General features: G+C 41.9%; 2 protein-coding genes across 2 annotated transcripts in view; one reads left to right on the top strand and one right to left on the bottom strand.

Moving 5' to 3' along the window:
- The first annotated feature begins 254 nt into the window (after window positions 1-254).
- On the top strand, window positions 255-4,170 carry spag8 (sperm associated antigen 8). The gene is made up of 6 exons (XM_076283396.1): window positions 255-335; window positions 496-655; window positions 917-962; window positions 1,887-2,004; window positions 2,546-2,608; window positions 3,921-4,170. Exons 1-6 carry the CDS (start codon window positions 255-257, stop codon window positions 4,014-4,016), a joined length of 564 nt encoding a protein of 187 aa, XP_076139511.1. The 3' UTR covers window positions 4,017-4,170.
- A 2,855-nt stretch (window positions 4,171-7,025) lies between these two features.
- npr2 (natriuretic peptide receptor 2) overlaps window positions 7,026-24,530 on the bottom strand; it is a 51,774-nt gene continuing 34,269 nt past the window's right edge. Inside the window, exons 11-22 of the mRNA XM_076284299.1 lie at window positions 23,946-24,050; window positions 23,083-23,154; window positions 21,960-22,119; window positions 21,684-21,839; window positions 21,044-21,212; window positions 16,926-17,072; window positions 15,930-16,053; window positions 13,433-13,501; window positions 10,992-11,166; window positions 9,755-9,853; window positions 8,355-8,446; window positions 7,026-7,683 (exon numbers count right to left, since the gene is read on the bottom strand). Of these exons, the coding sequence (XP_076140414.1) occupies window positions 7,621-7,683; window positions 8,355-8,446; window positions 9,755-9,853; window positions 10,992-11,166; window positions 13,433-13,501; window positions 15,930-16,053; window positions 16,926-17,072; window positions 21,044-21,212; window positions 21,684-21,839; window positions 21,960-22,119; window positions 23,083-23,154; window positions 23,946-24,050 (1,431 nt within the window). The 3' untranslated portion in view covers window positions 7,026-7,620. The remainder of the gene's footprint in view (window positions 7,684-8,354; window positions 8,447-9,754; window positions 9,854-10,991; window positions 11,167-13,432; window positions 13,502-15,929; window positions 16,054-16,925; window positions 17,073-21,043; window positions 21,213-21,683; window positions 21,840-21,959; window positions 22,120-23,082; window positions 23,155-23,945; window positions 24,051-24,530) is intronic.

The following is a 24,530-nucleotide window of genomic DNA, read 5'->3' as shown; positions in this document are numbered from 1 at the left end:
CTATGTCTGTGTTGCGAAATTGTGATAAAAAAAAAAAGAGAGAGAGAGAGATGACAGACGATAGAAGGACTGAAAGCCAAAGACAGGATTAACCTGAGGAGGATGCTCAAGCTTCTCTGGTGATGTCAGTGAAGTCACAATGTTACTGTTTACTGTTGCCATGGTAACATTAAAGAACTCAAGTCGTTGTGTGTGAAGCGTTTGAGATTGAGAAGTGAGTGCAATCACGAAAAAAAACTCACACAAACGTCAACATGAATGTTCCCGTGGAGGAGCCGCTGGAAAATAACGAGATATCTGTTGGCAGATGTCTACTGGACAACTGGGTTGAGGAGGTGAGTGAAAAACGTTGTAACCAGTCAAAACGTGGCGACTTTGTGGTTAGGCTAACCATGATCGGTTGAACCACTCTTTAGATGTGGCCTATTTCCATAACATAGGCTACCTACTGATTGCACCCCAATGATTGCACCCTTTCGATCTTTTAACTTTTAGCGAGCCACTGCGCTACTGGACAACTCCATGCCAAGAACACGTATCCACAAGAACGGTCATAGGGGAATTCTGACTCTGGACATGACTGCTAAAGTGCAAGGGCTTAGCACGATTAAGTCCTCCTACACCCCTCCAAAAGGCCCTGGCATAAGAGAGAAGGGTAGGCAGGGCTCTTTGTGGGCATCAGGGGTTGATACAAGTAACGTTAGACTCTACGGCACAGAGCACAAGAATGGCATCTGATTAACTCAAGTTAAATTCATGCTTCTACTGATTTCTAAATTGCATTCAGATTATCCATTGGGCTATGTACTGAGCGGGCTACTAGCCTATTTTAGGTAGCCTACCCATTTAAGCATAATGGAATGGTGACACATGTGGAGGTATCTGCTGATATAGGCTACCTATCGTTTGCTCATAGGATTGCGTGGAGAGCTTCTGGAGAAATACCTCTTTGAGAAAATAAGGTAAAAGAAACGACACACTACTCTACACTACTAAACTATTCCAGTCTGGTCTGTATTTAAATAATAAAGCTGACCTCAGAGTCATCTGAGAATCAGGATAAACTTTTAAGCTTCCCTCTGTCTTTGTCTGGGAGGAAGGAGTGGGCAGAAAATGATGTAAGAGACTAGAACTACTGGTCAGTTTCTTAGTAATTAAAGCCTTTTAGTAAGTGCTGTCAGCTTGATGTTTGTGAAAATGTGGTGGGCTTGACAATATGCCTATAGCCTAAAATTAGTGTTATAATATTTCTAAGCAGGCCAAATCAGAGTAATGACAAATATATATGTTTATTTTTATTTTTATTACTGCTACTAGTCTGTTCACTCCAATACAACCCACATCTAACAGTGGTTTTGGCTCTACACTTGTTGTAAATGAATGGATGATTGAATAAATAAGCAAGCATCCAACGAAACATAAAAATCTACAATTTAAATGCAATATAACTGTCATTGAAATATCTCACCCCACTGCGGTGCAAACTGTGGTTGCTGTTGTTAAAAACAAGGGTCCTACTTGAAGAAAAGGCTTTGATTAAAATGATGTCCTTTCTCTGAATTTGAGTCTTGTGGTGGCTCCTTACATTTTCAATTAGAGGAGCTTGAAAGGATGCTTGATGGCTCACAAAATCACACATTCTCCTCCACTGAAAAAGATGCCAATTTGTGGCATCAAATCTGAGTTATCAAGGCGGTCGAGAGAGTACTTTTGCACAGCTTTTTTTTTTTTTTTTAAATGGTTTCATAAGAAGCCACACTACTTACTTAACTGTCTCCATTGGACACAAACCTACCTGAGCCAACTACTGTATTATAACAACTCACATTCATCATTCAATATGTCATCATATCACAATTTCAATGTTGTAAAATATTATCCCACAGTGCGGAGGTCCAGGCAGAGTTCAATCCAGAGCCACCAGCCACTGAATTCTGCTCCACCACCCAGGCAGACTACACCATGGAGGGCTTTAGATGCGTCAGCCCAACGATTCTATCCCAGGTCAGTTGCTGTGCCCATACATGGGCCCTGAAGTGTATTGCATGTTTGTTTTTTTCTATGCACTTTCATTATCCTGTCCATATCCTATTCTGTATGGACATTTTGACAGTTTCAACATAAGTAGGAGACATCCGTTCCGGTTTTCATCTTCCGACCATTCTGTAAACTTATTGCAGTCTCAGTAGGCTAGGCAAACTTGAACTTATATTACTTTTGAAATGCTGACAATTCCGCACAGTGTAGGGATATTTTATATAATATAAGTTAACTTTTACATGGCTTCATTCACTGTCTTTTTATCAGACTATCATCATATGAAGCCACTTAAAATCATTACAACGCAGCTCTGGCTGGAAGAGTCCTGGCGATGTCCATTGTTGACTCATGAATAAGGATTATACTGTAGGGATGTCATTCAGACTTGTTAGTAAAGTTTAGTTTAGTTATTAGTTTAATAACAACATATACCAGTTTGTTATGCTGGCAACCTGATGTAAGCCATTGACTGATTTGTAAAAATTATCTTTTTCTTTTCTTTTAGGAATATGACTACAAAACAGACCAGGCCATCACATTGTGGAATGAAAACTACCACCGTCTTCAGGTCAGTGTACAGCCCTTCCCAGGGCTGATTATTGACATAGTCACATTGAAATCCCTGATTAATGATCAGAAGGGCATACTGATTGTGGGAGCACACGGGATTCACTCAAGTGGTTTCAGCATCTAGGGATCTATTCACGCAGAGGCTTTCAGATCCTTGAATGCAACAAGGGGAATCACATTATAGGCCCTTTCACACTGTAGGAACTTTTTGCAGTTCCTAGAACCCCTTTTTCACACATTATATTGTAGTTCCTCCATACCTCCCACATTCACAGGCCTCAATAAAACCACCCAAGTGCTGATGACAACTCCTTTTTTAAAAAAGCTGCTCTCAGCGTGACAAGCAACTTCTGGACCACGCAGAAGGCTGCAGTGGCTTATTGCGCCTGGCCCGTCTTCTGAGAAGCCCATGTCACTGAAGTCCAATTTGAGATGAGCGCATGCTCATTAGTCTGCATTAACGCTTGACTGTTGATACAGCACGTGCTGTTCGAGAGGCATTTGCCACATGTTTGACAATTGGCCACCATTGTAAAATATAATTAGTGTACTCACCACAACAATTCACTGCCATGTCAAATTTAATTAAATCCAATGGTTATAATCTTTCTTAATATTTCCTGTTGTCCATTCGGTTATATTCTAAAGGAGTCTAATTAAATTAAAATGAGCTGTCTCAGACACTGTCAAAGCTGTCACAGTCTTTAATAGCACAATTAAATATTAGAGACATATTTTTAACACTAGGCCAATAATCTTTCAAAAAGCTCTGGTGGCATTAATTCTGCAAAATGTAATGGTTCCCAAACCACATACCATAAATGTGGTCAGCTTAATACCTTATCACTTGAATTTACACCAATTAGCACTGATTAATTAAAACATTTTCCATGACATGAGCAGTTTAGGTGAATGCATGGATACTTAGTTCACATTACCTGTCATAACAGAAAGACCTGTTTGAGTCTTAGCCCACAGTGTGGAAAGAATCTAGCCTTGTGTGTGTGTATAGGCTATAGTAGGCTACGGAAACTTTATATGAACTTCACATATCTTAGAGCTTTATGACAGACACAAAAGGAATGGCTTCGCTGTCTGTGCTGGTAAAATGGTCACCTCTGTGTTTAGTTGCTTGGAAACAAGTGGTGACTCTGCTGCTTACCCAAAGGACCCGCTCTGCACTGCCTCCCTAGAATGTTGATGCCCTCATAGCATTTTCCCCCTTATCGTATTGTATATACGCAGTATTGCATTGTATTATACTCTGTCGTAGTGTTGTAAACATGTTTACACTTTTCCCTCCCTCACAGGGTGTTACAGCGGTCACGACCAAAGATGCACCATTCAGGAAGAACGCGTCCTTCAGCAAGCCTATCAGTGAACAGTTGGATAATGCTATGCTGTAGACAATTTAGAAAAGCCTAGTCCCATTTTGTGAAAGGTCACTATCATGGTATTCAAAATAGCAGTATTCATTCATGTGCACAGTTTCTTTTCATATTTTCCCTACAATTATATTTTCTTGTATTTTACAGTTGTTATGATAGGGAAATGATAAACAACGGTTGTGCATTTTTATAAGGTAATTAAAGTGCATAGTTTGGTGTTTATTTAGCTGTCAGTGTCAATCATAAGCATGAATATCACTTGCATAAATGGCCAATTATATTCATGGTGTGATAATCCTAAGAACTGCCCAAGGTCTGTAGTACATTTTAATAGGAGCGAGAGTCTACCATGCTTACATGGCTTCTGGAGCTAGACATTGTGATTAACACTTTATTATGAAATATAATACAGATCATATGAAACAACAAGGCTAACAGACCTAGAAGCTAATTGAACAAAGTCCAAATGGTCCAGATATACAGTATATGCTTGAAGTGTGACAGTTAAGCTGTTTGCCATTTCATTCAAAGGGAAAAATGGAGGCCTTAGCAGAGTGTTTTTTTTTTAAAATAACAAGACTCTAAAAACGTCAGCCTAGAATTACTTAAACAAAAAACAGCCGTGATTTCTCTATCAACTGGTAATAATTAAGGGCTACAAACAAAAAACAGCTGGTGAGATTAATGTGAACTGTCCAAAAAAATTAGACCCTTGCCCAGACAAACAACGAGCATGCTCATGTGACGTGCCAACAAGTGTCAGAAAAACAGCACAGCTTTTTTCTTTTTTTCTGTGGATGAGGCAGAATATACGTATTCATGAAACACACACAGTCTGTCATTGCATTGTCTGGTATAGGCTACAGTATTACAGCGTTAAAAACATAAATAGGCCTATTTGTTTATTCAGGAAACACATTTATCAAAAGTTAGCCTACTTTATAGATATGTATTCTCTCGCAAGTCAAGTCACATTTATTTATAGCACATTTCAAATCAACAGCAGTTGTATTGTTGAGCTTTACTGAGGTTCAATTTTGGTGTTGGCACCAATATCTAATTGTGAAGTTACAGGCAATAGTTGGAGAGATCTGAATGTATGAGTTAATGAGACTTTTTTTTTAATTATTTTTTTTTTTAAAGAGGATGTCCATGAGCCTGCTGCCTCACATAACAAGGGTAGTTGTGAGTTTTGTTCAATATTCAGTTTGCTTGTGGTCACTGATTTGTGCTTTTCACCACACAAGTCAGTTGTAAGCTCCTGGTTGCTATAACTAGAATAAACTATAGTACTATCCCCACCACTCTAGCAGCTAATGCACTCTGGATTTGCCCATAAAAAGACATCAAAACACCTTGAGCCATTTTGTAACCAATTATTTTCTTGTGAAGAGACCTGTTATCAAATTGTGGCTATTATGAAAGACCACAAAGGTAACATACAATCCACTTTCAGCTTGACAACAAATGCGCTCTGGCTTTTGTATTTTGGAGAGAGGACGAACACTCCCTTCATCTTGGATAGAAACATCAGGCACCTCGCCTGCTCGATGTCAGAAGAAAGGCTTAGCCGCGCTAATGACAAATCGACTGATGTGATGGATGTCGATGTCTCACACGGCTCACATGGTTTTGTCAGTCAGGGAAGCCTTTCTTCTGCGCGCTCAATCCTGGTGCGCTTCGACGGGGATTAGCTGGGTAGCTATGGCAACAAGTCATTTTTAGACTTCTTCAACCAGCTTCTACGATTCATCATCTCATAGAATAAGACAAAAACAGTGCGAATTAGGTATGAAACTCATGCCAATTATCTTTAATAGGCTTAAAGAGTTTGTTTAGGTACTTAAGATGGAGCAAACTCCTTTCAAGTTGTTGTGTCTTCTGCATATTCCACCACCATCTTCATAATGTTTAGACTTTTCACTTGAACCATTGAAAGATTTTCCCCCTGTTGACCTGAACACAAAATAATTGGGCTGGTGGTGTTGTATCTGCTTTCATTTGGAAGCATATTTTCCTCCCTGAGCCATTTTCAGAGAAGCCCTTAGCCGTGTGACAGTGTAAATGGTCATGCCAGCACACTGCTTAGTGACCTCCTGGCAACAGCAGCATCCTCCACAGCGATAGCACACGGAGTGGGTGGTAATTAAGAATCACGGAGGAGGGAAGCTGCGCTGCGGCTGCGCCACTATCACTAAAACACTGGCACTGTCAGATGGCGGACATGAGACATACGCATGTAGCCTACGTAGGCGCGGTAACACACACACACGGAGGGACGCACAGACACTTTTTTAGGAAAATAGAACAGTATTTTTTAGGACTCTATTTAGGAAAATAACACACACACACACACACAGTATGGCCACATGCCTGTCCTTATGCATAATGGTAGGCCTACTTAAGATGCCTGTTCATAAAAACAACAGCTAAAACAATCAAACTAACAAAAATGGTTCATGAGCTTCATTCTTCCATATGCCTATAACTTTGTGGCCTTTAATACAACACATTCTATACAGGCTCTTCTAGCGAAAATGGTACAAGTAAATATCAAATAACATTGTAGCCACTATGTGGAATTTCAGCCTTATCATGCAGACATATTCACAACATTCAATTACATGAGCCTTGTAATATTCATGTTTGTTGTTCTGTGATAGCTAGCCTATATAGTAATAAATGAAAAACCACATGGAACAACATTGTTAAATGTTCCCAACTTAAATCATTCAGCCTCTTGAATTCCTAAAAGTACAAATCAATCAAATCCACATTTTAGCTTCTGTACATCCTTTCCTTTCCTACTTGGCTCCTTTTTGTCTCCTCCCTCCTCCCCATCTGACATGCAAATGGGAGCCAGAGAAGGCTAAATAACACATGACATTCTGCTGAGCACCAACGATATACCAAGAATACTCTATACAATACAACATGGTGGACAGGACTCTCCAATCTTACATTAGAAAAGATTGCCAGGTAAATTAAAACAATACTGTTTAAATACATAAACAAATACACACAGAGTGAGCATTTGATTCAGTTTATTGAACAAAATATTTTACAATGTCTTGATTATACATATATACAAATATCTGTCTATAGTGCCACTGTGGAACTTCACTTGTACCTTTGCATTGACAAAACCATTCACCCTAAGACACTGTGCTCTCTCTCTCTCGTTCTCTCACTCTCTCACTACGCTGAATGGAAACACCAAGTATATGCTCACTGATTTCCAAACACATGATACAAATCTGAATATAGAAAGCACAGAAAATAAGGGTTCATCTCTGAAAAGTACTCCTTTGTTGAGACACAAAGCTTCTTCATAAAAACGTCTTTACAATAGTGTTTTAATCGGTTTTGCTTTTATATCATGTTTTTTTTTCTTTGAGTTTTATTCTTATTTGCAATTAAGCAGGTAATTAAATATACCTGGAATCACCTCTCTCCAAAAGGTATTTCGTTTTAAAAACCTCTGCTCATTTGCACAGAGGAAAAACCTCCCGTCCCAATTGTGATGGGGGAGGTGGGATGGACGGTGGTTGGGGTGGACTGAACGACGCTGGCTCCTCGTCCACAGCAGTCAGCCGATTTTCCTGCTCATCAGCACAGCGTCTCAGATAACATAGACATCTGTCTTTTCCCCCAGAAGCCAATACGTTCTCATTTTGCCTTTGCCCTGGAAAGGGGACGAAAGGGAAGCAATCAATAAAAGCATCATTGATGAGCACTCTGCATCCTCACTGGCAAGAGTAATCAACAGAGAAAGGAGGGGCGGAGAGAGGGGGCAGGGGCTATAAATGACAGTGGCATCGACTGGTGATCTTAGTGCTAATCAATCATATTTGCCAGTACGTTAGAAGGCACAGTATGTGCCAGATGAACTCGAGCTAACAAAGGAGTGCAGAGAAAGGTCCAGATTGCTGCTGACCCGAGAACAGGTCCGGGCATGTTATGACTCAGTACCGAGTCTGCCCAGATCGGGTTCGGGGTCAGCGACTCTCAGGGTCCATTGTGACCTGCTCATGAGGTACACATTTTTTTTCGTAATGTGAGAAGCTAAGAGAAGTGCAATGACAACAGCACAGGACATTCTTAGAGGTGGAGTGTGAGAGGGGAGGGGTGGGGTGGCCTGTTATTTCATCTGACCCGGGGAACAAAACAAAGACACAGTTCAGTGCAATCAGTGGGAAAGGGAGCCCAGTGAATTGATTGTGAATGTGGAGGGAGGGCGCTGTAACATTGTCTCGCTGCAATGTCCTCACTCTTCCCCTCCGGACTGCGGATCGTTACGCGGATTATGAATGAGTGGCGGGAGTGAGAGTCGTCACAGCCGCTGTCTTTACTTACCTTCATCTCCACGTCACCTCGTAACTGCAGGTCAAAATAGCCAAACTCATCCAGCACTTCTTTGGTGGCCGAGGACATGTGTATCCTTAAGGCTGCGGACACATATAGATGTGCATGTAAATACACACACACACACACACACACACACACACACACACACACACACAGACACACACACATCAATAAATACCAACAGGACAATCACCTAAGTGCACCGTCTCCTTTCATCCATTCATAAAGCACACCCCTATGAGGCGCCCACATGGCCCACGACAGTTACAATATATGAACTGACTCATGGCACTGAGTGAATGATAGTCTTTTCCATATGGCCAATCAGCGCTCCACAAACTGGAAACATCTTTGCGATGACTAACACAGAGCCCCTCCTGATAATTCTCACTTTCTGGAAGCCATGTGCTGAGGAGACCCCCTCAGCAGATGGTGAAGATCCTAGCCATGCTATATAATAAAAACCCTCGGGGAGAGCAGTGAGAGCATGGCTGTAGTTAATTATTAATCGCTATTAAGCACATGAAAGCCCTAAACAGGAAGCTGGCATGTAAGTCGATCCGTTGTGATCGGGGAGCGGGTATGAATGACATGGCGGCGGTCTGAGGGTGGCCGGGGGGGAGGGACGCTATGAGAGCATGGCTCTCCACTCCACACCAGACCACAGAAGTGTGGCGAACACCTCGCTTAAGGTTTTGGAGGTTGACATTTTATCAATAGCTGTCAGAGATACAGCTGCTGGAAGCGAATGCAGAGTGTTATGTGATGTGATATTCTCTCATCTTGAGGAGTTATTTACATTAATGATAACACTACTGTAAGGACAACTGTTCATCAATCAAGAATGACTAAATGAATGAAAGCATGGGTGTAACTATATCTCAAGTGTCTGGTATACGTCATGAGGCAGTGAGCTCACAGGGAACAGAATCTCATGTTAAGACCCTGATTTATCCCCAACATACATCACAGGGCTGACAGTATGGGAATGTTGCAAAGACTGACAAGTAAACACATTATATAAGTAGAAAAAGTGTCTCTGAAGTCTTTTAGGACTAACGTAACATTCAACATCTCTTGATTTGTAAGTCTAAATCAAATTGATTCCATATTGTTTTGGCAATCATTGGAAATAAGTATGGGAATTGCAAACATGTTAGACATGATTGCATAGAATGTTTTATGTACATAAATGCCACTTGAGAGGGTGGACATGACAAATTACGGAATAAATGCAGCAGTGACAAGAGGAATGTCTAATTTACTGCTGGTATTAAAGGGTCTTCTTCTCTTGTCCTGAGAACACATTTGATCTTTTTATAAGTTTGTCAAGCAGCACAACTGTGCCACCACGACATTCTGACAGCTGGGCACATTGTTACACGCACCTTCCCCCGTTGACTCCATCCGAGACGCCGTGTTGACAGTGTCTCCAAATAAACAATACCTTGGCATTTTCAGACCCACCACACCGGCACAGACAGGTCCTACAGAGAGAGAGAGAGAGAGGACAATAGTGAGAGGAAGTGAGAGATAGAGTATGAGTGTGATAAAGAGAAAGAGAGAAAGAGAATGTGTCTGAAAACAGGGAAGTAAATGAGACCCTCGGGACGAACTGCAGCAGTTAAGTCTTCTTACGACAACTAAAAAAAAAAATCTGACAGCCAGGAGAACTCTACAAGGAACAATAGGCACGTTCTGAATGTAAGCTCATTATAAGCCACGGCAGCAGCATCCCTTTAACATATACAATGGCTGACACACATCTAAGGCAACGCTTTCCAATCAGATCCGGCTCTGCTATTCATTCAAGCAAGTGTCGGACTGAGAGAGGATTTAGCAGGCTTGGCTGTCAACATCGGCAAAACAGTGACAGAGAAGAGAGAAAGGCGTTAAGTACACAAGGCTTTGGGGAGCACTGCTCTTGTGAAACAGGGATTAACAGTGGAGAACAGCTGACAGCGTTCACACAAAAGTTTTCAGTGGAGGTTCTGTCTGCTTACTGAAGTGTCAAATGCCAGTGTAATAGTTTTCAGAGGCAAGGTGTAAGACTCTGTTGGCAGGGACAAACTTCTGAAGTATCTGCTCCAACACTATTGAGTGATTAGCAGGTATAGAGCTTCAACAGATATTGTTTTAATAGGCTGAAATATAAACATGCCATACGTGTTCTATATATTTATATTTAAAATGAATATGGAATCACTTGATGTTAATACTGTCTGTCTTAGAGACTGGATAAATATAAATGTGTGTGTGTGTGTGTACATTTCCATACATCTCTAAAGGCAAACAGCATTTCAAACAGCTAATTTAATTATCTATGGATTAAGAAACCAATTATTGCACAATGTGATTGCTACACTCTGGGAAAAGGGACTGTCTATTCATACCAGAGAGAGAAAAAGAGAGAGAGACAGAGAGAGAGAGAGAAATGGAACGAAAGCAGCAGACGAAAATATTCCCTCAGAAGAAACGTTGTGTAACAGCGAGGTTAAAAAGATGACAGCCCAAGCCAACAGGTGAGTCATTTGGCATTTAACCAGCCTGGCATCCACAAATAGCAGTGACAGCGGTGGGAATGAGGCTGGCATGACAAGGCGGAGCGCGGCGCGGCACCCTTACCCGTGTGGATGCCTATCCTGAGCCGCAGCTGGTCGTTGGGCCGGTGTCGGATCTTGAATGTCCTCACCTGCTCTAGCAGGGCTAATGACATGCTGGCGATCTCTCGGGCGTGAAGCTTGCCGTTCCGGACCGGCAGCCCTGACACCACCATGTACGCATCTCCGATCGTCTCCACCTGGGGAGAAAGGTAAAGGTGGAAATCTGAGCGCTCATCAGGCTGACGGGGCACATGCCATCCACCCTCCTGACATGACGTGAGATCCTCAACAGGGTTCTGCCAGGGCATCGGGATTAACAGTGTGACATGCAAGAATAAATACATTTTTACAGTTTATTCTCTATATTAGGGAACTCATTTTAACATCGCTCATTCTCAAGGCATTATGATTCATTAAAAAGGATGCAGAAGCACATCACAGTCGTAAACATAATTCCTTCCCTTCCCAGTAGCATTGGCATGTGTCATTCCTTGCACGCACAATATTAAATTATCTCACTCAAGCAGTGACGGACTGGACGGTCTGGCATTTGGGCAGATGCCAGAAGGGCCGCGGCCCCTCGTGGGCCGTTTGGGCCTGGCCAATCACGGAGCGGCATGCTTGTTGGGTTTGCGCGGCCCATTTATCGTAAAGACGGTTTTACAATATCTCTCGGCCCACAAGCATCAATAGTGTTACATGGCTTCGAATAAACTCCCTTTTCCTCCTTCATAGTAGGAACCTGATCAGTATTTATATCAGACATGAGTCTCTACACTACAGTCATGGTAACCCTCAATATTTACATCAGTCTACATTCTTTTGTAACCTTATTCAATCAAATGATTTAAAAGTGCATTGTTTGAAATTGGAATACATATGCTGCCTGTATCTTTTATTTTATTATTGGTTTACAAAAGTTAGGCTACATGAAGCAATGACTTCTGGGAATTTCAAAACCGAATGCGTCTACTTCCTTCAGCACGGGCAATTGCCGATATAGCATGCCTTGATCCTCGGAATTTTCCCCTTATAAAAGCTAATAAACTGCCCCCAAATGCACTTCGAAACATAAGAGAATGTCTGCTTAAATTCAGTGAAGGTGCTACGGTTGAAAATCTACAGTCGGAATTGACACATCTCGCCACGCACTGGGACAGCCTGAAAAAGTCTCCTCTAAACGAGTATAGGCCTACAGTCAAAGCGTCAGACTTTGATGATGACGCGGAGATATAGGAAGATACAGAAATAAACCTGGTGACTGGTGAGCAAGAAATGTGCTACCTGCAAGAACTGTGCAATCTGTTGCTATTTCCTTCTCCAGCAGTTAAACCTCTTTACCTGTGCCTACAACTATATATGGTTAGCAAATTAATTCCTACTAACACTGTCATGTACTCAAGTGGCATGCAAACAGAGTTTTTCCACTCTTAAATTCATCAAGAATCGCCTAAGGACACGATTGTCACAGGATAATTTGGAGGCCTTTATGCTGATGGCGACAGAGAAAGAGGTCCTATAATGAACTTGGATGCTGATGACGTGATAGACAGGGTTGCGCAGAAGAGCAAGCTCCTTCGCACCTTTTTCACTGCATGACGTTAATTAAGACACGTTTGTGGAGCGGCTGCTCTGATGGGTTTCCCGTTTACCAACAAAACTACATTCGCGCGCAGCCGTGGGGCATGAAGACGCTTGGTGCCACAACGTTATAAACTTGACTTAAATAGTCGCCTGCTGTAAGCTACAATCGGATTTTTTTATATACCCCTGGTCCCCTGTTGTCTCAATGATAATAACATCTCATTTCAGGCTATTATTTCAGAGTTTGCCGTTCATTTGCATGAACATCGTATTTTGTCATTTTTGGCGAAGACATGCATTCCTTTAGGGATATTGAACATATTGAACATTCTCTAACCATCGTGATTTCGAATTGGTGCAGTTTTCAGCACAAAAACTTATTTTGTTCTTTTCATGCACTGCTCTATGCTGTTCTATGGTGCTTTCTGCCTCTTGCGCACGCATGTTTTCGTGACGTTGCATATAAATCCATGTATTCTAGGCTATTCTTTTTTCATTTTCATATTTCATATTGCATTCATTTTGGAGTTGTGCATTGATATATCTATGTTCTTGGTTCAGTCTTTATGCATATTAAAGTTAGAGTTCATCACCAATGGGGCTACAAACGTGTTATGTCCGTGCACGTGAAGTTATATCTGTGTGTTGCGGGCACATGCACGCGCGTGCATGCGCGTCCCCGTGTGGGCCGCTGGTTGGTGAAAATGCCAGGGCCGTTTTTTAATCCCAGTCCGTCACTGCACTCAAGGCACACGTAAGCTCAGTTAACAGCACAGGGATCTCACTTTGCTGGTGAAAGTGACTGCTCCGACGATACGTTAAATATCAAGAGGCGCCCGCTGTGTGTGGAGAGGTGAGTGTAAACACACGGTGACTCACCTTGTACACATCAAAGTTGTCAATGATGGCATCAAAACACGTGTACAGATCATTCAGCAATGTCACAACCTGGATGAAAAAACAAAAAGGGACATACGACACATGTTAAACAATAATTCTACACAAGATCTTTGTGTTATGTGCTAGTGATAAATTATTTAATCAAAGCTTGATAATAACTGGGAAAACAACTGCAAATAAATAGGTTATGCACTCTTAACAAAACAGTGATTTTTAGAAGTTGTCTTTTTTACAATTTAGTTTACAATTTCCTGTTAACATCAGCAATGACCAGTTTCCTTCAAAACAAAACAATTGAGTGCTTTTGGTAAAGTTACACAACCCAGTGTAATTTGCAGCGTGTGTGGCCCTGGCCGTGGCGCAACTGGCTGGGGCACCTGCACCGTACGCCGGCGACCCGGGTTCGATTCCCGCCCCGTGGTCCTTTCCGGATCCCACCCTGACTCACTCTCCCACTTGCTTCCTGTCATTCTCAACTGTCCTATCACATTAAAGCCATAAAAAGCCTAATATATATATATATATATATATATATAAAAGTTAGTGTGTGTGCCTTATCTGGGGAGATGAGCGTTTGGAATGTGCAATATTTTCACTGGGTCTACAGCGCCTGGCATCTCCCATTGAGGTCTGCTGAGAGACTCCTGCAATGTGTTAAGTGCACGAAGTCCCAGCGCTTGGTCAAATTAAAATATTTTCTACCTCCCCCTTTCTTTGGATGTCTTCCCAGAAACAGTCCTCGCTGAGCAATACATTAGGACTGGTTAAAAATGAAGACAATGAACTTAAACAATGACAACAGACTCGGAACAACAACAAAAAAACTCCAAACCAAGTTACAGCAAAAGTTATGGAGGCATGTGCCCCGGAGTTGTAGCCCCACAGAGAGATTTATTTCTCTATTTCTAAACACAACTGATTGATTTGGTGACTGCAGTAATACACCATGACAACACCCCCTTAGAGGAATCATTTAGGAACAGCTTGACTTTGAATTAGGCATACAGATCAAATGAGAGCTGATCAATGCAGCGACAATGAGAAGACTGACACAAAGCTTTGCGAACGCCCGTCAAGGACAGACCATCTGTATCAGTCTAATTCACAATTACCTATAATATCGAGTATGGAAGAGAGCTTTCAGATTCTAACCATAAGGACAATAACATTGCTGTGCATCAAGGCTGCATAACTAACTCGAACATGCATTATTTTTCTGATAACCGAACGCCAAGTCGTCCATTACTTATTTAACAGAATCTCGGAATGTACACAGGATGCATTCTATGTCTTATCTAGCATCATCTGCTTCAGGGTCAAGAAGAACTATGGCAAGAAGAACTATTACAGAACAGTGTCCACAGGTCTGATTCTATGCACACAGCACTCTATCTCTGGGTTTTGATTCCAGTGGAAGTGAATCTGAGGAAGACCGCAAGGTCGAAACGTCATCTGCCAAATAATGAGTAAATAAACTCAAAAAAGAGTACCAAGGAGTGTGTGAACTATTTTCTTAAAAAAATTTGATTCCAGTGGCCCAACTGGTAAACATTAATAGACTAGATATGTTTTTGAAGTAGCAGCTGAGCTGCATAAATAAATCATATTTTAACTTTATGCTTTTCTATTAAATGTGATTTATGGTTTTCATCCGTAACATATTGCTCCGTAAACCTTTTTGATGGCATTCTTGGCTCTGGTCACAACCTCTGGGAAAGTGCACTTTCGAGGACAGGAGTGACAGGGCGGAATACAAGGCCATTTTGGGGCAATGCACTCTCCATCCGCCCTCTTCCCCAAAAGGTCAATACGCCTTTTATCACGAACAGGCGTACGCAAGAGGCAAGAGGGTGTTCCAGGCACGTAGGAACACACTGGTATATTTTTAGGATTGAAATCAAGGAAGGAATGGAGAAAAAAAATAACACGCTTGCCTCCAGTGAGTCACTTCTGCGTCAAAGTGAGAAAGAGCAGTTGTTTTCCTAACAACAAGCACTATCTAGGATTCGGACATCTGCATTATATAAGCATACTGTGTTGGTGAGAGAGAACGAAAGAGAGAGAGAGTAAGAGAGATTTGCATATCGAGGGCTCTCTGCAAGGTGACACTGACCTCATGAAACTCAAAATATCAAACTCATTCCAGAAACGCTCAGTTCATTAAAAGTACCAGGCTATTTAGGGAGAGACACTGCAGTCCCCTGAGACCCCATTTTGCTGTAACTTCAATGAAACAGTAAAATCAGCTTTACTTCTGCATGACTGCGTATACTGTTTGAACAAAAGAGAGTACTACTATCTGAGAGCAGTTCACCTCTAAGTGGCTTGTGTGCCTTGAAAATCTGACCAGACTGTTCGAACAGCGCTTTCAGGAATAAGGCTCCCTTTTGTGTCTTTGCTAAAAGCTGATGGGTGAAACATTGGTTGCCAGCAGCAGCAGCAGCGGTGAGCGTGTGCCGTGCCGTGAGAGTCCTACCTGTAGCGGTGTGCTTTCTGCTGACATTGATGTGAAGCCAACGATATCACTGAAGTAGATGGTTACGCTGTCGAACGCCTCGGCTTGGACCGTCTCCCCCCGCTTCAGCTGCTCTGCTACCGAACTGCGGGGAGACAGAAATGAAGAGGCCTGAGGCCAGGAGCCGAACCGCAGAGTCGAGTGGATTCACACACCAAACACACACACACAATGTGAGGCATTCAATTTGTTTCTCTCTCTCGCACTCGCCTCGCCTGGCATATTCAAATGAGCAGACTATTAATTTATCTATAATTAACAGAAGCCGAGTTCCATTTTGAGTCATACCTGCCTCCGGCCTCATGCAAATTGTTATTATTTGCATGTGCATTGATGGGAGCAAGCTGCTAAATTAACGGGAAACTTTTAGCACTGGCAATTCACAGAGAAAAGGGTGAGGACCCAATAATATCAGTCGCTTCAGGGAGGTCTTAACAGCCGATGCCAAACCACCAAAACAGCCTGTCAGTAATTTCGCTATTTTTTTTATAACAAAAAATAGCTGATCTCTGTATAGCAGTGTTATTATCGGAACTGTTCCTGAGTAAGAGAACTGAACATCTCAGCCTGGGAAAAATCATCTCTTCTGCTTCTCAAGGCTTTTCTTCTTGCGCGACAGAGATAATTTAAGCAGACAATGGGCAACTAAATTAGCAACAGATAGGCAACATTTTCTTGTCTAGTGTCATTTCTTTGCTGTCAGACAGCTTCAAAATGTTATCCTACTCTGCTCTTGAAGCTCAGTAATGAATCTCCTAGTTGTTTTCATCTGGGTATGCCTTTGATCTTTTCTCTTTTTAAAGACAACATTTAAAAAACAAGTTGTTTGCAATCAAATGTTTAACGCTTGTACTGCAAACAGGATGAGAAGAGGGTTTCAATTCTGTGATGGCTGAATTTGGAAACATTTCAAGGGGGAGGAGACAGGGGGTCACACAGAGGGATCGGGGATCTTACTGTGGCAGGATCTGATAAAGGAGATTCTCGGCTTTTCGCTTCTCTTCCAGGTACGCTTGAGTACGCTCCTCGACCAGGTTCTCCAGGTTATTGGCATACTGCTCCATTCTAGAGAGCAGGTTGTTGAGAATACTTGTGCTTCCTTCTCTGCAACAACACAAAATGGCAAAGTTGATTGTTATTACATGTCACTTGAATACAAAATACCACACTCTTCTAAAAAGATGACCATGGTCTTTTCTTTAGAAGAATGTTCTTAAGCCCACAATAACCCTTAAGAGTTCAACTTAGAATAATTTAGAATGTTTTTTGTTAAGTTCTTCAGTATCCTGGCAATGCCATCCCATAATGTTTACGGCCTCTGATCTGAAGATGTTCCACAAGAGGGGAAGGGCTCAAGAGAGCTTTGCTACAAAGCTGATATTCTCCAGAACGTTCTAAATTGTTCCTCTGGAAGAATAAGGGGTCTTGTTTGTACAAGTTCTCTTTTTGAAGCACTAATTCCATGTATTTACAGACTTCCAGAAAACAGAAAACAGCTGAATGTTTTTAACAAAGAGTAAAAAAAAATGCCTGCTCTCATCTTATGGTTCTACTGTCTGAGTGAGTCATCATTTGCACACAAAAAACTGTGTGGAATTTCAGATCTTTCTACGGTCAACAAATCACCATCCCACATGCTTTGAGAAGCCCCGAGCACAGATCAAAACTGTAACACGCTTGGAGGAAAAGGGGAGACATGCACAATTACCGCTGCTTTGAAGCTGACCTTGTGAGAAAAATGCAATCTTCCAACACAAAACCATGGCTAGGTCGAAGGTTTGCATTCAGGCCGGCACAACCAAGAATGATGAACTACATGCACGGAGCGACTAAAGTGCCACAGCCTCTTACGGCTCATCAAAGAAATTGGTTCTGGTGATGGATGGCTTGACGCCATTACGTGGGATGAAAAGGCTTTGACCTAGGATGGGAGAGATTTTGTGATGCGAATGCTGTAGCTACAAAGTCTCTCTCTAAAGTGAAACTTTGCATGACCCCAGGGATGACTGACAATACAGTGGACCCTACTGAGGATGCTGCATTCCCTGCACTCACCCCCTCAGCATGCGCCAAAAACCTAGAATAGCAGATCCACCCTCAAACGCACACACGCCGCCAACAAGCGTTTATGTAATGACGATAGATACACTACCACGTTAGCGTGGGAGATCTGTTTCCATGGACTACATTTTCATACCCTGGAAATCCAGAGTTCTCGCGAGAGCACAATTTGAATTTCCTCAATGAGTCACTCTGGCAATCAATAATGATGCTCATTACCCATGCCCTTGGAGCCGAGCTGCACCATTATAGGCGAGCCAGAGGCGAGCTAAACATATGACGATATTTTTAAATGCATGCTTGGTGCCGCCCCTCGAGTTGGGCCATTTTCATTACTCATAGCCAGACCCTAAATCTTTCTATTGTACGCATCATCTGTAACTTTGTTCCTTTAAAATGGTTTGGTTTCCTATAAGGCCAACCATATACCAGGTGGAGTAGTGCATGCTCATACAGATGTAGATAGATAGACAGACAGTGAGAGAAAGAGAGAGAGAGAGAGAGAGGGAGAGACAGAGAAGAGACAGCTACAGGAAGATCCAAGGCTTCACCCTCCGAGGAAGATCCATCTATCATCAGAGAGGCCTTGATTCATCTGAGAACATCAATCTGTGCATGTGTCTCCTCAGTGGTATATTTGGATACAGCAGATCAACGGGATGCCAGTTAACGTTGCATTCGGTGTGGCTGACATTGAGAGACATTGCTCTTCATGATGAGCAGTATAGCTTAGAGATGGGCAATATAGACTTCAAACTATAATCACGATATGTCATGATGTTTTTGGCTATAATAATATACATGATGATGTGAAAATAGTACTATCCAACAGTTTTCTCAGCCACAAGTCACTTCAGCTTACAGTCTTGAGAGCTGTGCAAAAACAAAAAAAAATAAAAGTTGATCCTGACCATTATTAGCAATGAACTCTTCTACATCCTCATATATAGTTTGAACTCATCTTTGTTCTCATGTTACATGTGAGTTGCCCACCTTGCAGTAAAACATGTAAACATGTCAGTAAACATGTCATCACCTACATCATTTATCTCGCAATATCACAAAATCTTATCATGAGGAGGAATTCTACCGGTAGACTATTGAGATAATGATTGAATATGGCCCATCCCTAGTATAGCTGTGCTTCCATTCAATTCATGTGAAACGCACCCTGTGTGGGTGTCTCTATGTCAAAGCCATCTGTTAAACAAGGAATGTTGTTTATATAAGTGCTTGGAAGAAATTCAGAGAAATCATCATAAACAGGAAGAAATATTGGGAACCGTTATTGTTATGTGAGTACTATGCACATGTTTTGAACAATATCATAAAGACAAAAACAGTCAGGCTTGACAATATCAAGGTTGTCTGAACAGGTTCTACTTTTGAAATGTTAAAGGATAACTCACATTCCAAAAAAACTAGAATGGTTTACTGAAATGATTTAATCACTCACTGTTAAGAATACTATCTGCATCAAATGCACCTTTCCTATTCTAGTCAGGCAGATTCACTTGACGGATGACCATCAAAGAATATGCTCTACAAAAAGGCCTTCTGGCCTTTTTTACCTCTGCGAAATATTACATAACATATATAGACATTATTCATATCCATAACAACTTGTTGAAAGGCAAAATAATAATATTTCCCTCCCCTCACAACAGTTGGAAGTCCTTGTGTTTATGGCAGATATGCTTGTCAATGTTAGAAACATCTGAATAAAAACCTTTTCATGTTCACCCCTTATGTTATGGCCACTTCATCTGTGCACACTGTATCTGATAACAGGTTAGCCTAAAGACATGCAATACATACATTTACACTGTAAACTGCTCTTTTCTTTAAAATGTTTTGAGGGACTCTGCATTGCAAATAAATGTTCTCACAGAAGACCAAGCTGCTAAGAGCAAAACAGAGCTCACAAAGACTTACAAAATGTTGTATTTTTAGCTTAAAATACTCTAAAGTGTTCTTTTTTATAATGCTGATAGCTTAGGGCAGGGCAGCCATGGCCTACTGGTTAGCACTTCAGACCTGTAACCGGAGGGTTGCCGGTTCGAACCCTGACCAGTAGGCACGGCTGAAGTGCCCTTGAGCAAGGCACCTAACCCCTCACTGCTCCCCGAGCGCTGCTGTTGATGCAGGCAGCTCCCTGCGCCGGGATTAGTGTGTGCTTCACCTCACTGTGTGTACACTGTGTGCTGTGTGTGTTTCACTAATTCACAGATTGGGATAAATGCAGAGACCAATTTTGCCTCACGGGATCAAAAGAGTATATATACTTACTTACTTACTAGGAGGGGCCACAGGGGAGATTTAGACAACTTCATCACAGAAACCACACAACCTCAAAGGACCATCTGTGGCTCCGGTTCAGTGCATCTGGCCTATCAGACATCGGAGTGTCCCACCACTCCTTTGGTCTTATTTACATGTATTGACATGTGGTGCAGGGTCTTTAGCTGCCACACACAAGTAACTATCAACTTGGTGCGAATGCAGATTAGAGAGCATCTCTCATTGGTGCCTTTATAATCTCAGGATCCCAGAGTTTGCTCAGACCATGGGGGAAGTGCCCTTCGCCATGTTATGAGGTTATGTGACATCAAAATGATGTTGGAACCGTTATGTTAAGGTAAAACAAACCTGTTAAGGGTGCTTTTAAGGTGACTGGTATTTTTTCCCCAGCAACGCAGACTCGCCACAGCGAGCCAGGGCCGACCAGGCGACCAATTGTCAGACGACGACGGTAGTGCAGCTTCACCATGCCCACATACATGTGTTCGACAAATGCTTTGATCCCTGTGATTCTCAAGTGAACCATCCACTTACATTTAGACTTGATAGAATCGCCTAACACCAGACCATATTACTGGACTCTCCACCACTGGTACCTGCCCTACATCTACCTCAGAACTCACTCAGAACTCACTTGTTGAGCTTCATCATGAAGATCTTGATGTGGCTGAAGGCACCTGACACTGGACCATGTTACTGGACTCTACACTCACTTGTTGAGCTTCATCATGAAGATCTTGATGTGGCTGAAGTCGGGTCTCTCGGCGGGGTCTTCGGCCCAGCAGCCCTCCATCAGGATGGTCAGCTCCTCACAGTGGCGACTGTTATCAGTGCTGGGCCTGAAGTAGGGTTTCTGACCGTTACGCACCTTCTGAACAATCTCTGTCATAAGGAATCGCAGGGGAGGGGGGGAAAGGAGGGCCTTTGTTAACTATGGGGCTATGCTGCATGTTTCCTATTAGGAATATATAATAAATCAACTAAGACAAAACAGATTTTCTCCGGAGCGAGAGCGTGTGCATGTGCACACACACACACACACACACACACACACACAGACACACACACATACATTCATACCCACACGCATAGAGGTTTTGTAGATACTTTTACAGTGCCACTGGCAAATCATTACATACAGGGCTATGCATACACAAATATATTTTAATCAGAATATAAATACTGAGACCGAAACAGCATGACAAACATTCCATATTTATTGGTCTCCATAAAGTAAATCGAAAACAAAACTAAATAAACTGGGCGAACAAACATCCTACATTACAAATTCACACCAAGTAATACTTAATCGTACAGATGGTAACTGTTAACTGTATTCAGCTTTACTGTTACCTTTAGGACTGAGGTCCATGCCGTCAACATAGAATGGTCCATTTCTCAAGGCGATTTCTTGCAGAATGATGCCAAAGCTGTACACATCGCCCTTTTGGGTTCCCTGTGGTGGATGCCTATCATATATCAACAGCTCTGGAGCTGTCCACAGCTTCTCTGCAATACAAATATTTTGACATATTAAGAGTCACAGTCATGCCTAGAAACAAACCACAGCAATGTCACAACACACAAAATGGCCACATGTGGGCCGGCCATCGCAGCACGTTCACCTACTTGCGTATAATGCATGCGAGTCCTCGTTTTCACACGATGACCGAAAACTTGCCAGGCCATAATCAGTGATTTTCAGCACAAATCGGCTGTCCACCACACAGTTAGACGATTTGAGGTTTCCATGGCATCCAATGTAGCTATTGTGCAGATAGTTCATTCCCTGGCACCGAGAAGCATAAAATTGACTGTTAAAGACGTTTCGCCCACAGTTTATGGGGCAAATGTAGCAGAGCCGCAAGGAATTATATACTGAAAAAACACAAAACATAATAAAACACATCATATTTGAAAGCAATATTTGGGGTAATCTATGTGCGGCTGGGGAATACATACTGTGGCAGGGGGTGCATGCACAATTAAATAGGGGGTAATGGAATGGTGTCTCGTGGAGATATACACCGTGTAATCACTTTCAGGGGAAAAAAACAGAATGTTAGAGAAAGTCTCACATAGCACTGACTTCATCCAGCAGCTTTTATATAATTTCCAAAACCGTGGACTTCAGTGTGTTTGATAAGCCCTCAGCATTGGCGAGGAGCACACAGCGAAATGTTTCTAACAGGCAACAAATGCCATTAAAACGACATGGGCACTCTGTGGCAATTTTCTCCCTCCAAATGAGAAGGTGCCGGATGCTGGTGTGCTGAAATCGTTCCCTCCTCTCAGTCTGTGATAGAAATCAATGATTGTGATGCTGTGGCCAAGGCGGAGAATGGGACAGGGATCTTTTTTTTTTCAGCTGTGCCGCAGCAAGACACAGAAGACGGCCAGATGATTGGTTTGGATTAGGGCTGGGCGCACTTCCAGCCTGGGTTTTTATGAGGTTGTTTGTCCAGGGGTCGTTGATGTCTTTGATGCCAGCACCTCCGTTTTTTCCCCTCTCCCTGACGAGGCTCCCATCTGGTAATGCCCTTTAAATTTTGAAACTCTGGTAATCTTGTGAGATAGAGCCTTTTACTGCCCGCTGTACTGACAGCATCAAACAGAAAGCCACTTTTCATTCGCTTTTCTTGAGCTAAGATGTACATAAATAATTTCTCTGAATTTGTAGTCTACTAAGTCAGTGGCTAAGTGAGCTCTTCATTCTGCACTGTTTAGATCTGATAAATGCATTGCACAGTACCTTCACAACATCATTGATGAGAGAGTATCGAAACATCCAGTCCAGATTTATGCTTTCATTTTCTAGTATATCCTATAAATGAAAAAAAATAAAATCACCTAGCATTAGTTTTTCCATTAAAAAGCAAAATTATTCATTAACATTCTTTAACATGTACGGTCAAATTGTTCAAGTGGGGCATATTCCCAGTCATCAACAGTTTATGTTAAACTGGTAGGGTCCTTTGGCTACATCAATGTCAGATGTTCAATTTGTATGCTGCTCAGATAATAATAAAATGAATCATGTCACTAACCTACATCTAGCTTTGCATAAAAGCTTTTGCTAAATGGTTAAAAGCAAATGCAAATAGACTTGGCTGGTTGATCATTTACTGTATGTGATCGATGTTAAAAGCTTTAACATTTGTTCATACATGCCCAACTCTGAAATCACAAGAATGGCATTTCATTGTAAAAAAAAATATAGGCCAGAGAGCTGGGCACCAATAATTTGACCAGCTAGCAGCAACAACTGCCAAATGGTTCCCAGAAACCAGCCCTATGCCCATAAACAGAGAGCCTGCTTTCAAAGTATATGTTTTCTGCAATGATGGCTTCTCATAAACCATCTTACAAACAATGGAATCAATAGCATGAAGTCCTTCTGCTGGAGGGAAATGTCAGTTTCCTTCTTGGCACATTTCAGTGTGGAATAACCATAAATTTAGACTATTGACTCGAGTGCTTCACAAAGAGCCATTATATCTTGTATCACTGGGATGCTGGTAGCATTACATAATAGGTTATTTATACGGCCGGGAGAATAGGAGGGCACAAGATATTTCCGAAGGGAGTTTACATGATGCTTGCGAGGTACATTACCTGAAGACTTCCTCTGGGACAATATTCGGTCACGATACAAATGTTGGGGGGATCGATGCAAGCACCGATGAACCTGGTCAGGTGGTTGAACTGAACGTCTCTCATCTAGAAGCAAGAAAGAGATGGCTTTCAGTGATAATAACGCTGTACATATTTAATGAGGCTGGCATTCCAACATGGTCTTGACCAAGGTCAGTTAGATGGGTTGCATAAGAAAACAAAGTTGAATCAGACAGTGGCTCATGAAGCTACTCTGAATGAGAGAAAAAACAATAAAGAGAACAATAAGAAGAAGTGCAGATGTTTGCACTTGCCAGTGGAATTTTTTGACAGAGAAGACCCTGCTAAGACACAAGATCGACTTGCTATTATCAGGAATGCATTCCTCTTCCTTGTCTCCAACTGCAGTCCCATACTGCCTGGGAATTCATCTTGTCAAGAGGTGCATCTTGATATAGAAGAACCTTTTGTCGCGCTTAAGAACCCTCAAGGTGAAAAATCATTTAAGAAAAGGTATGAAAAATAGTCTCTCTCAAGATGTAAAGATGCAACACGTCATGGTTCTTTACCATATAGTGATGAAAA

This window comes from Alosa pseudoharengus, unplaced genomic scaffold, assembly GCF_046254945.1.
Source record: "Alosa pseudoharengus isolate Yale_2024_CS ecotype anadromous, Long Island Sound unplaced genomic scaffold, YU_APseudo_1.1 YU_APseudo_1.1_scf_14, whole genome shotgun sequence".
NCBI lineage: Eukaryota > Metazoa > Chordata > Actinopteri > Clupeiformes > Clupeidae > Alosa > Alosa pseudoharengus.
The sequence above is the reverse complement of the archived record's forward strand: the minus strand, read 5'-3'. Positions and strand labels throughout refer to the sequence as shown.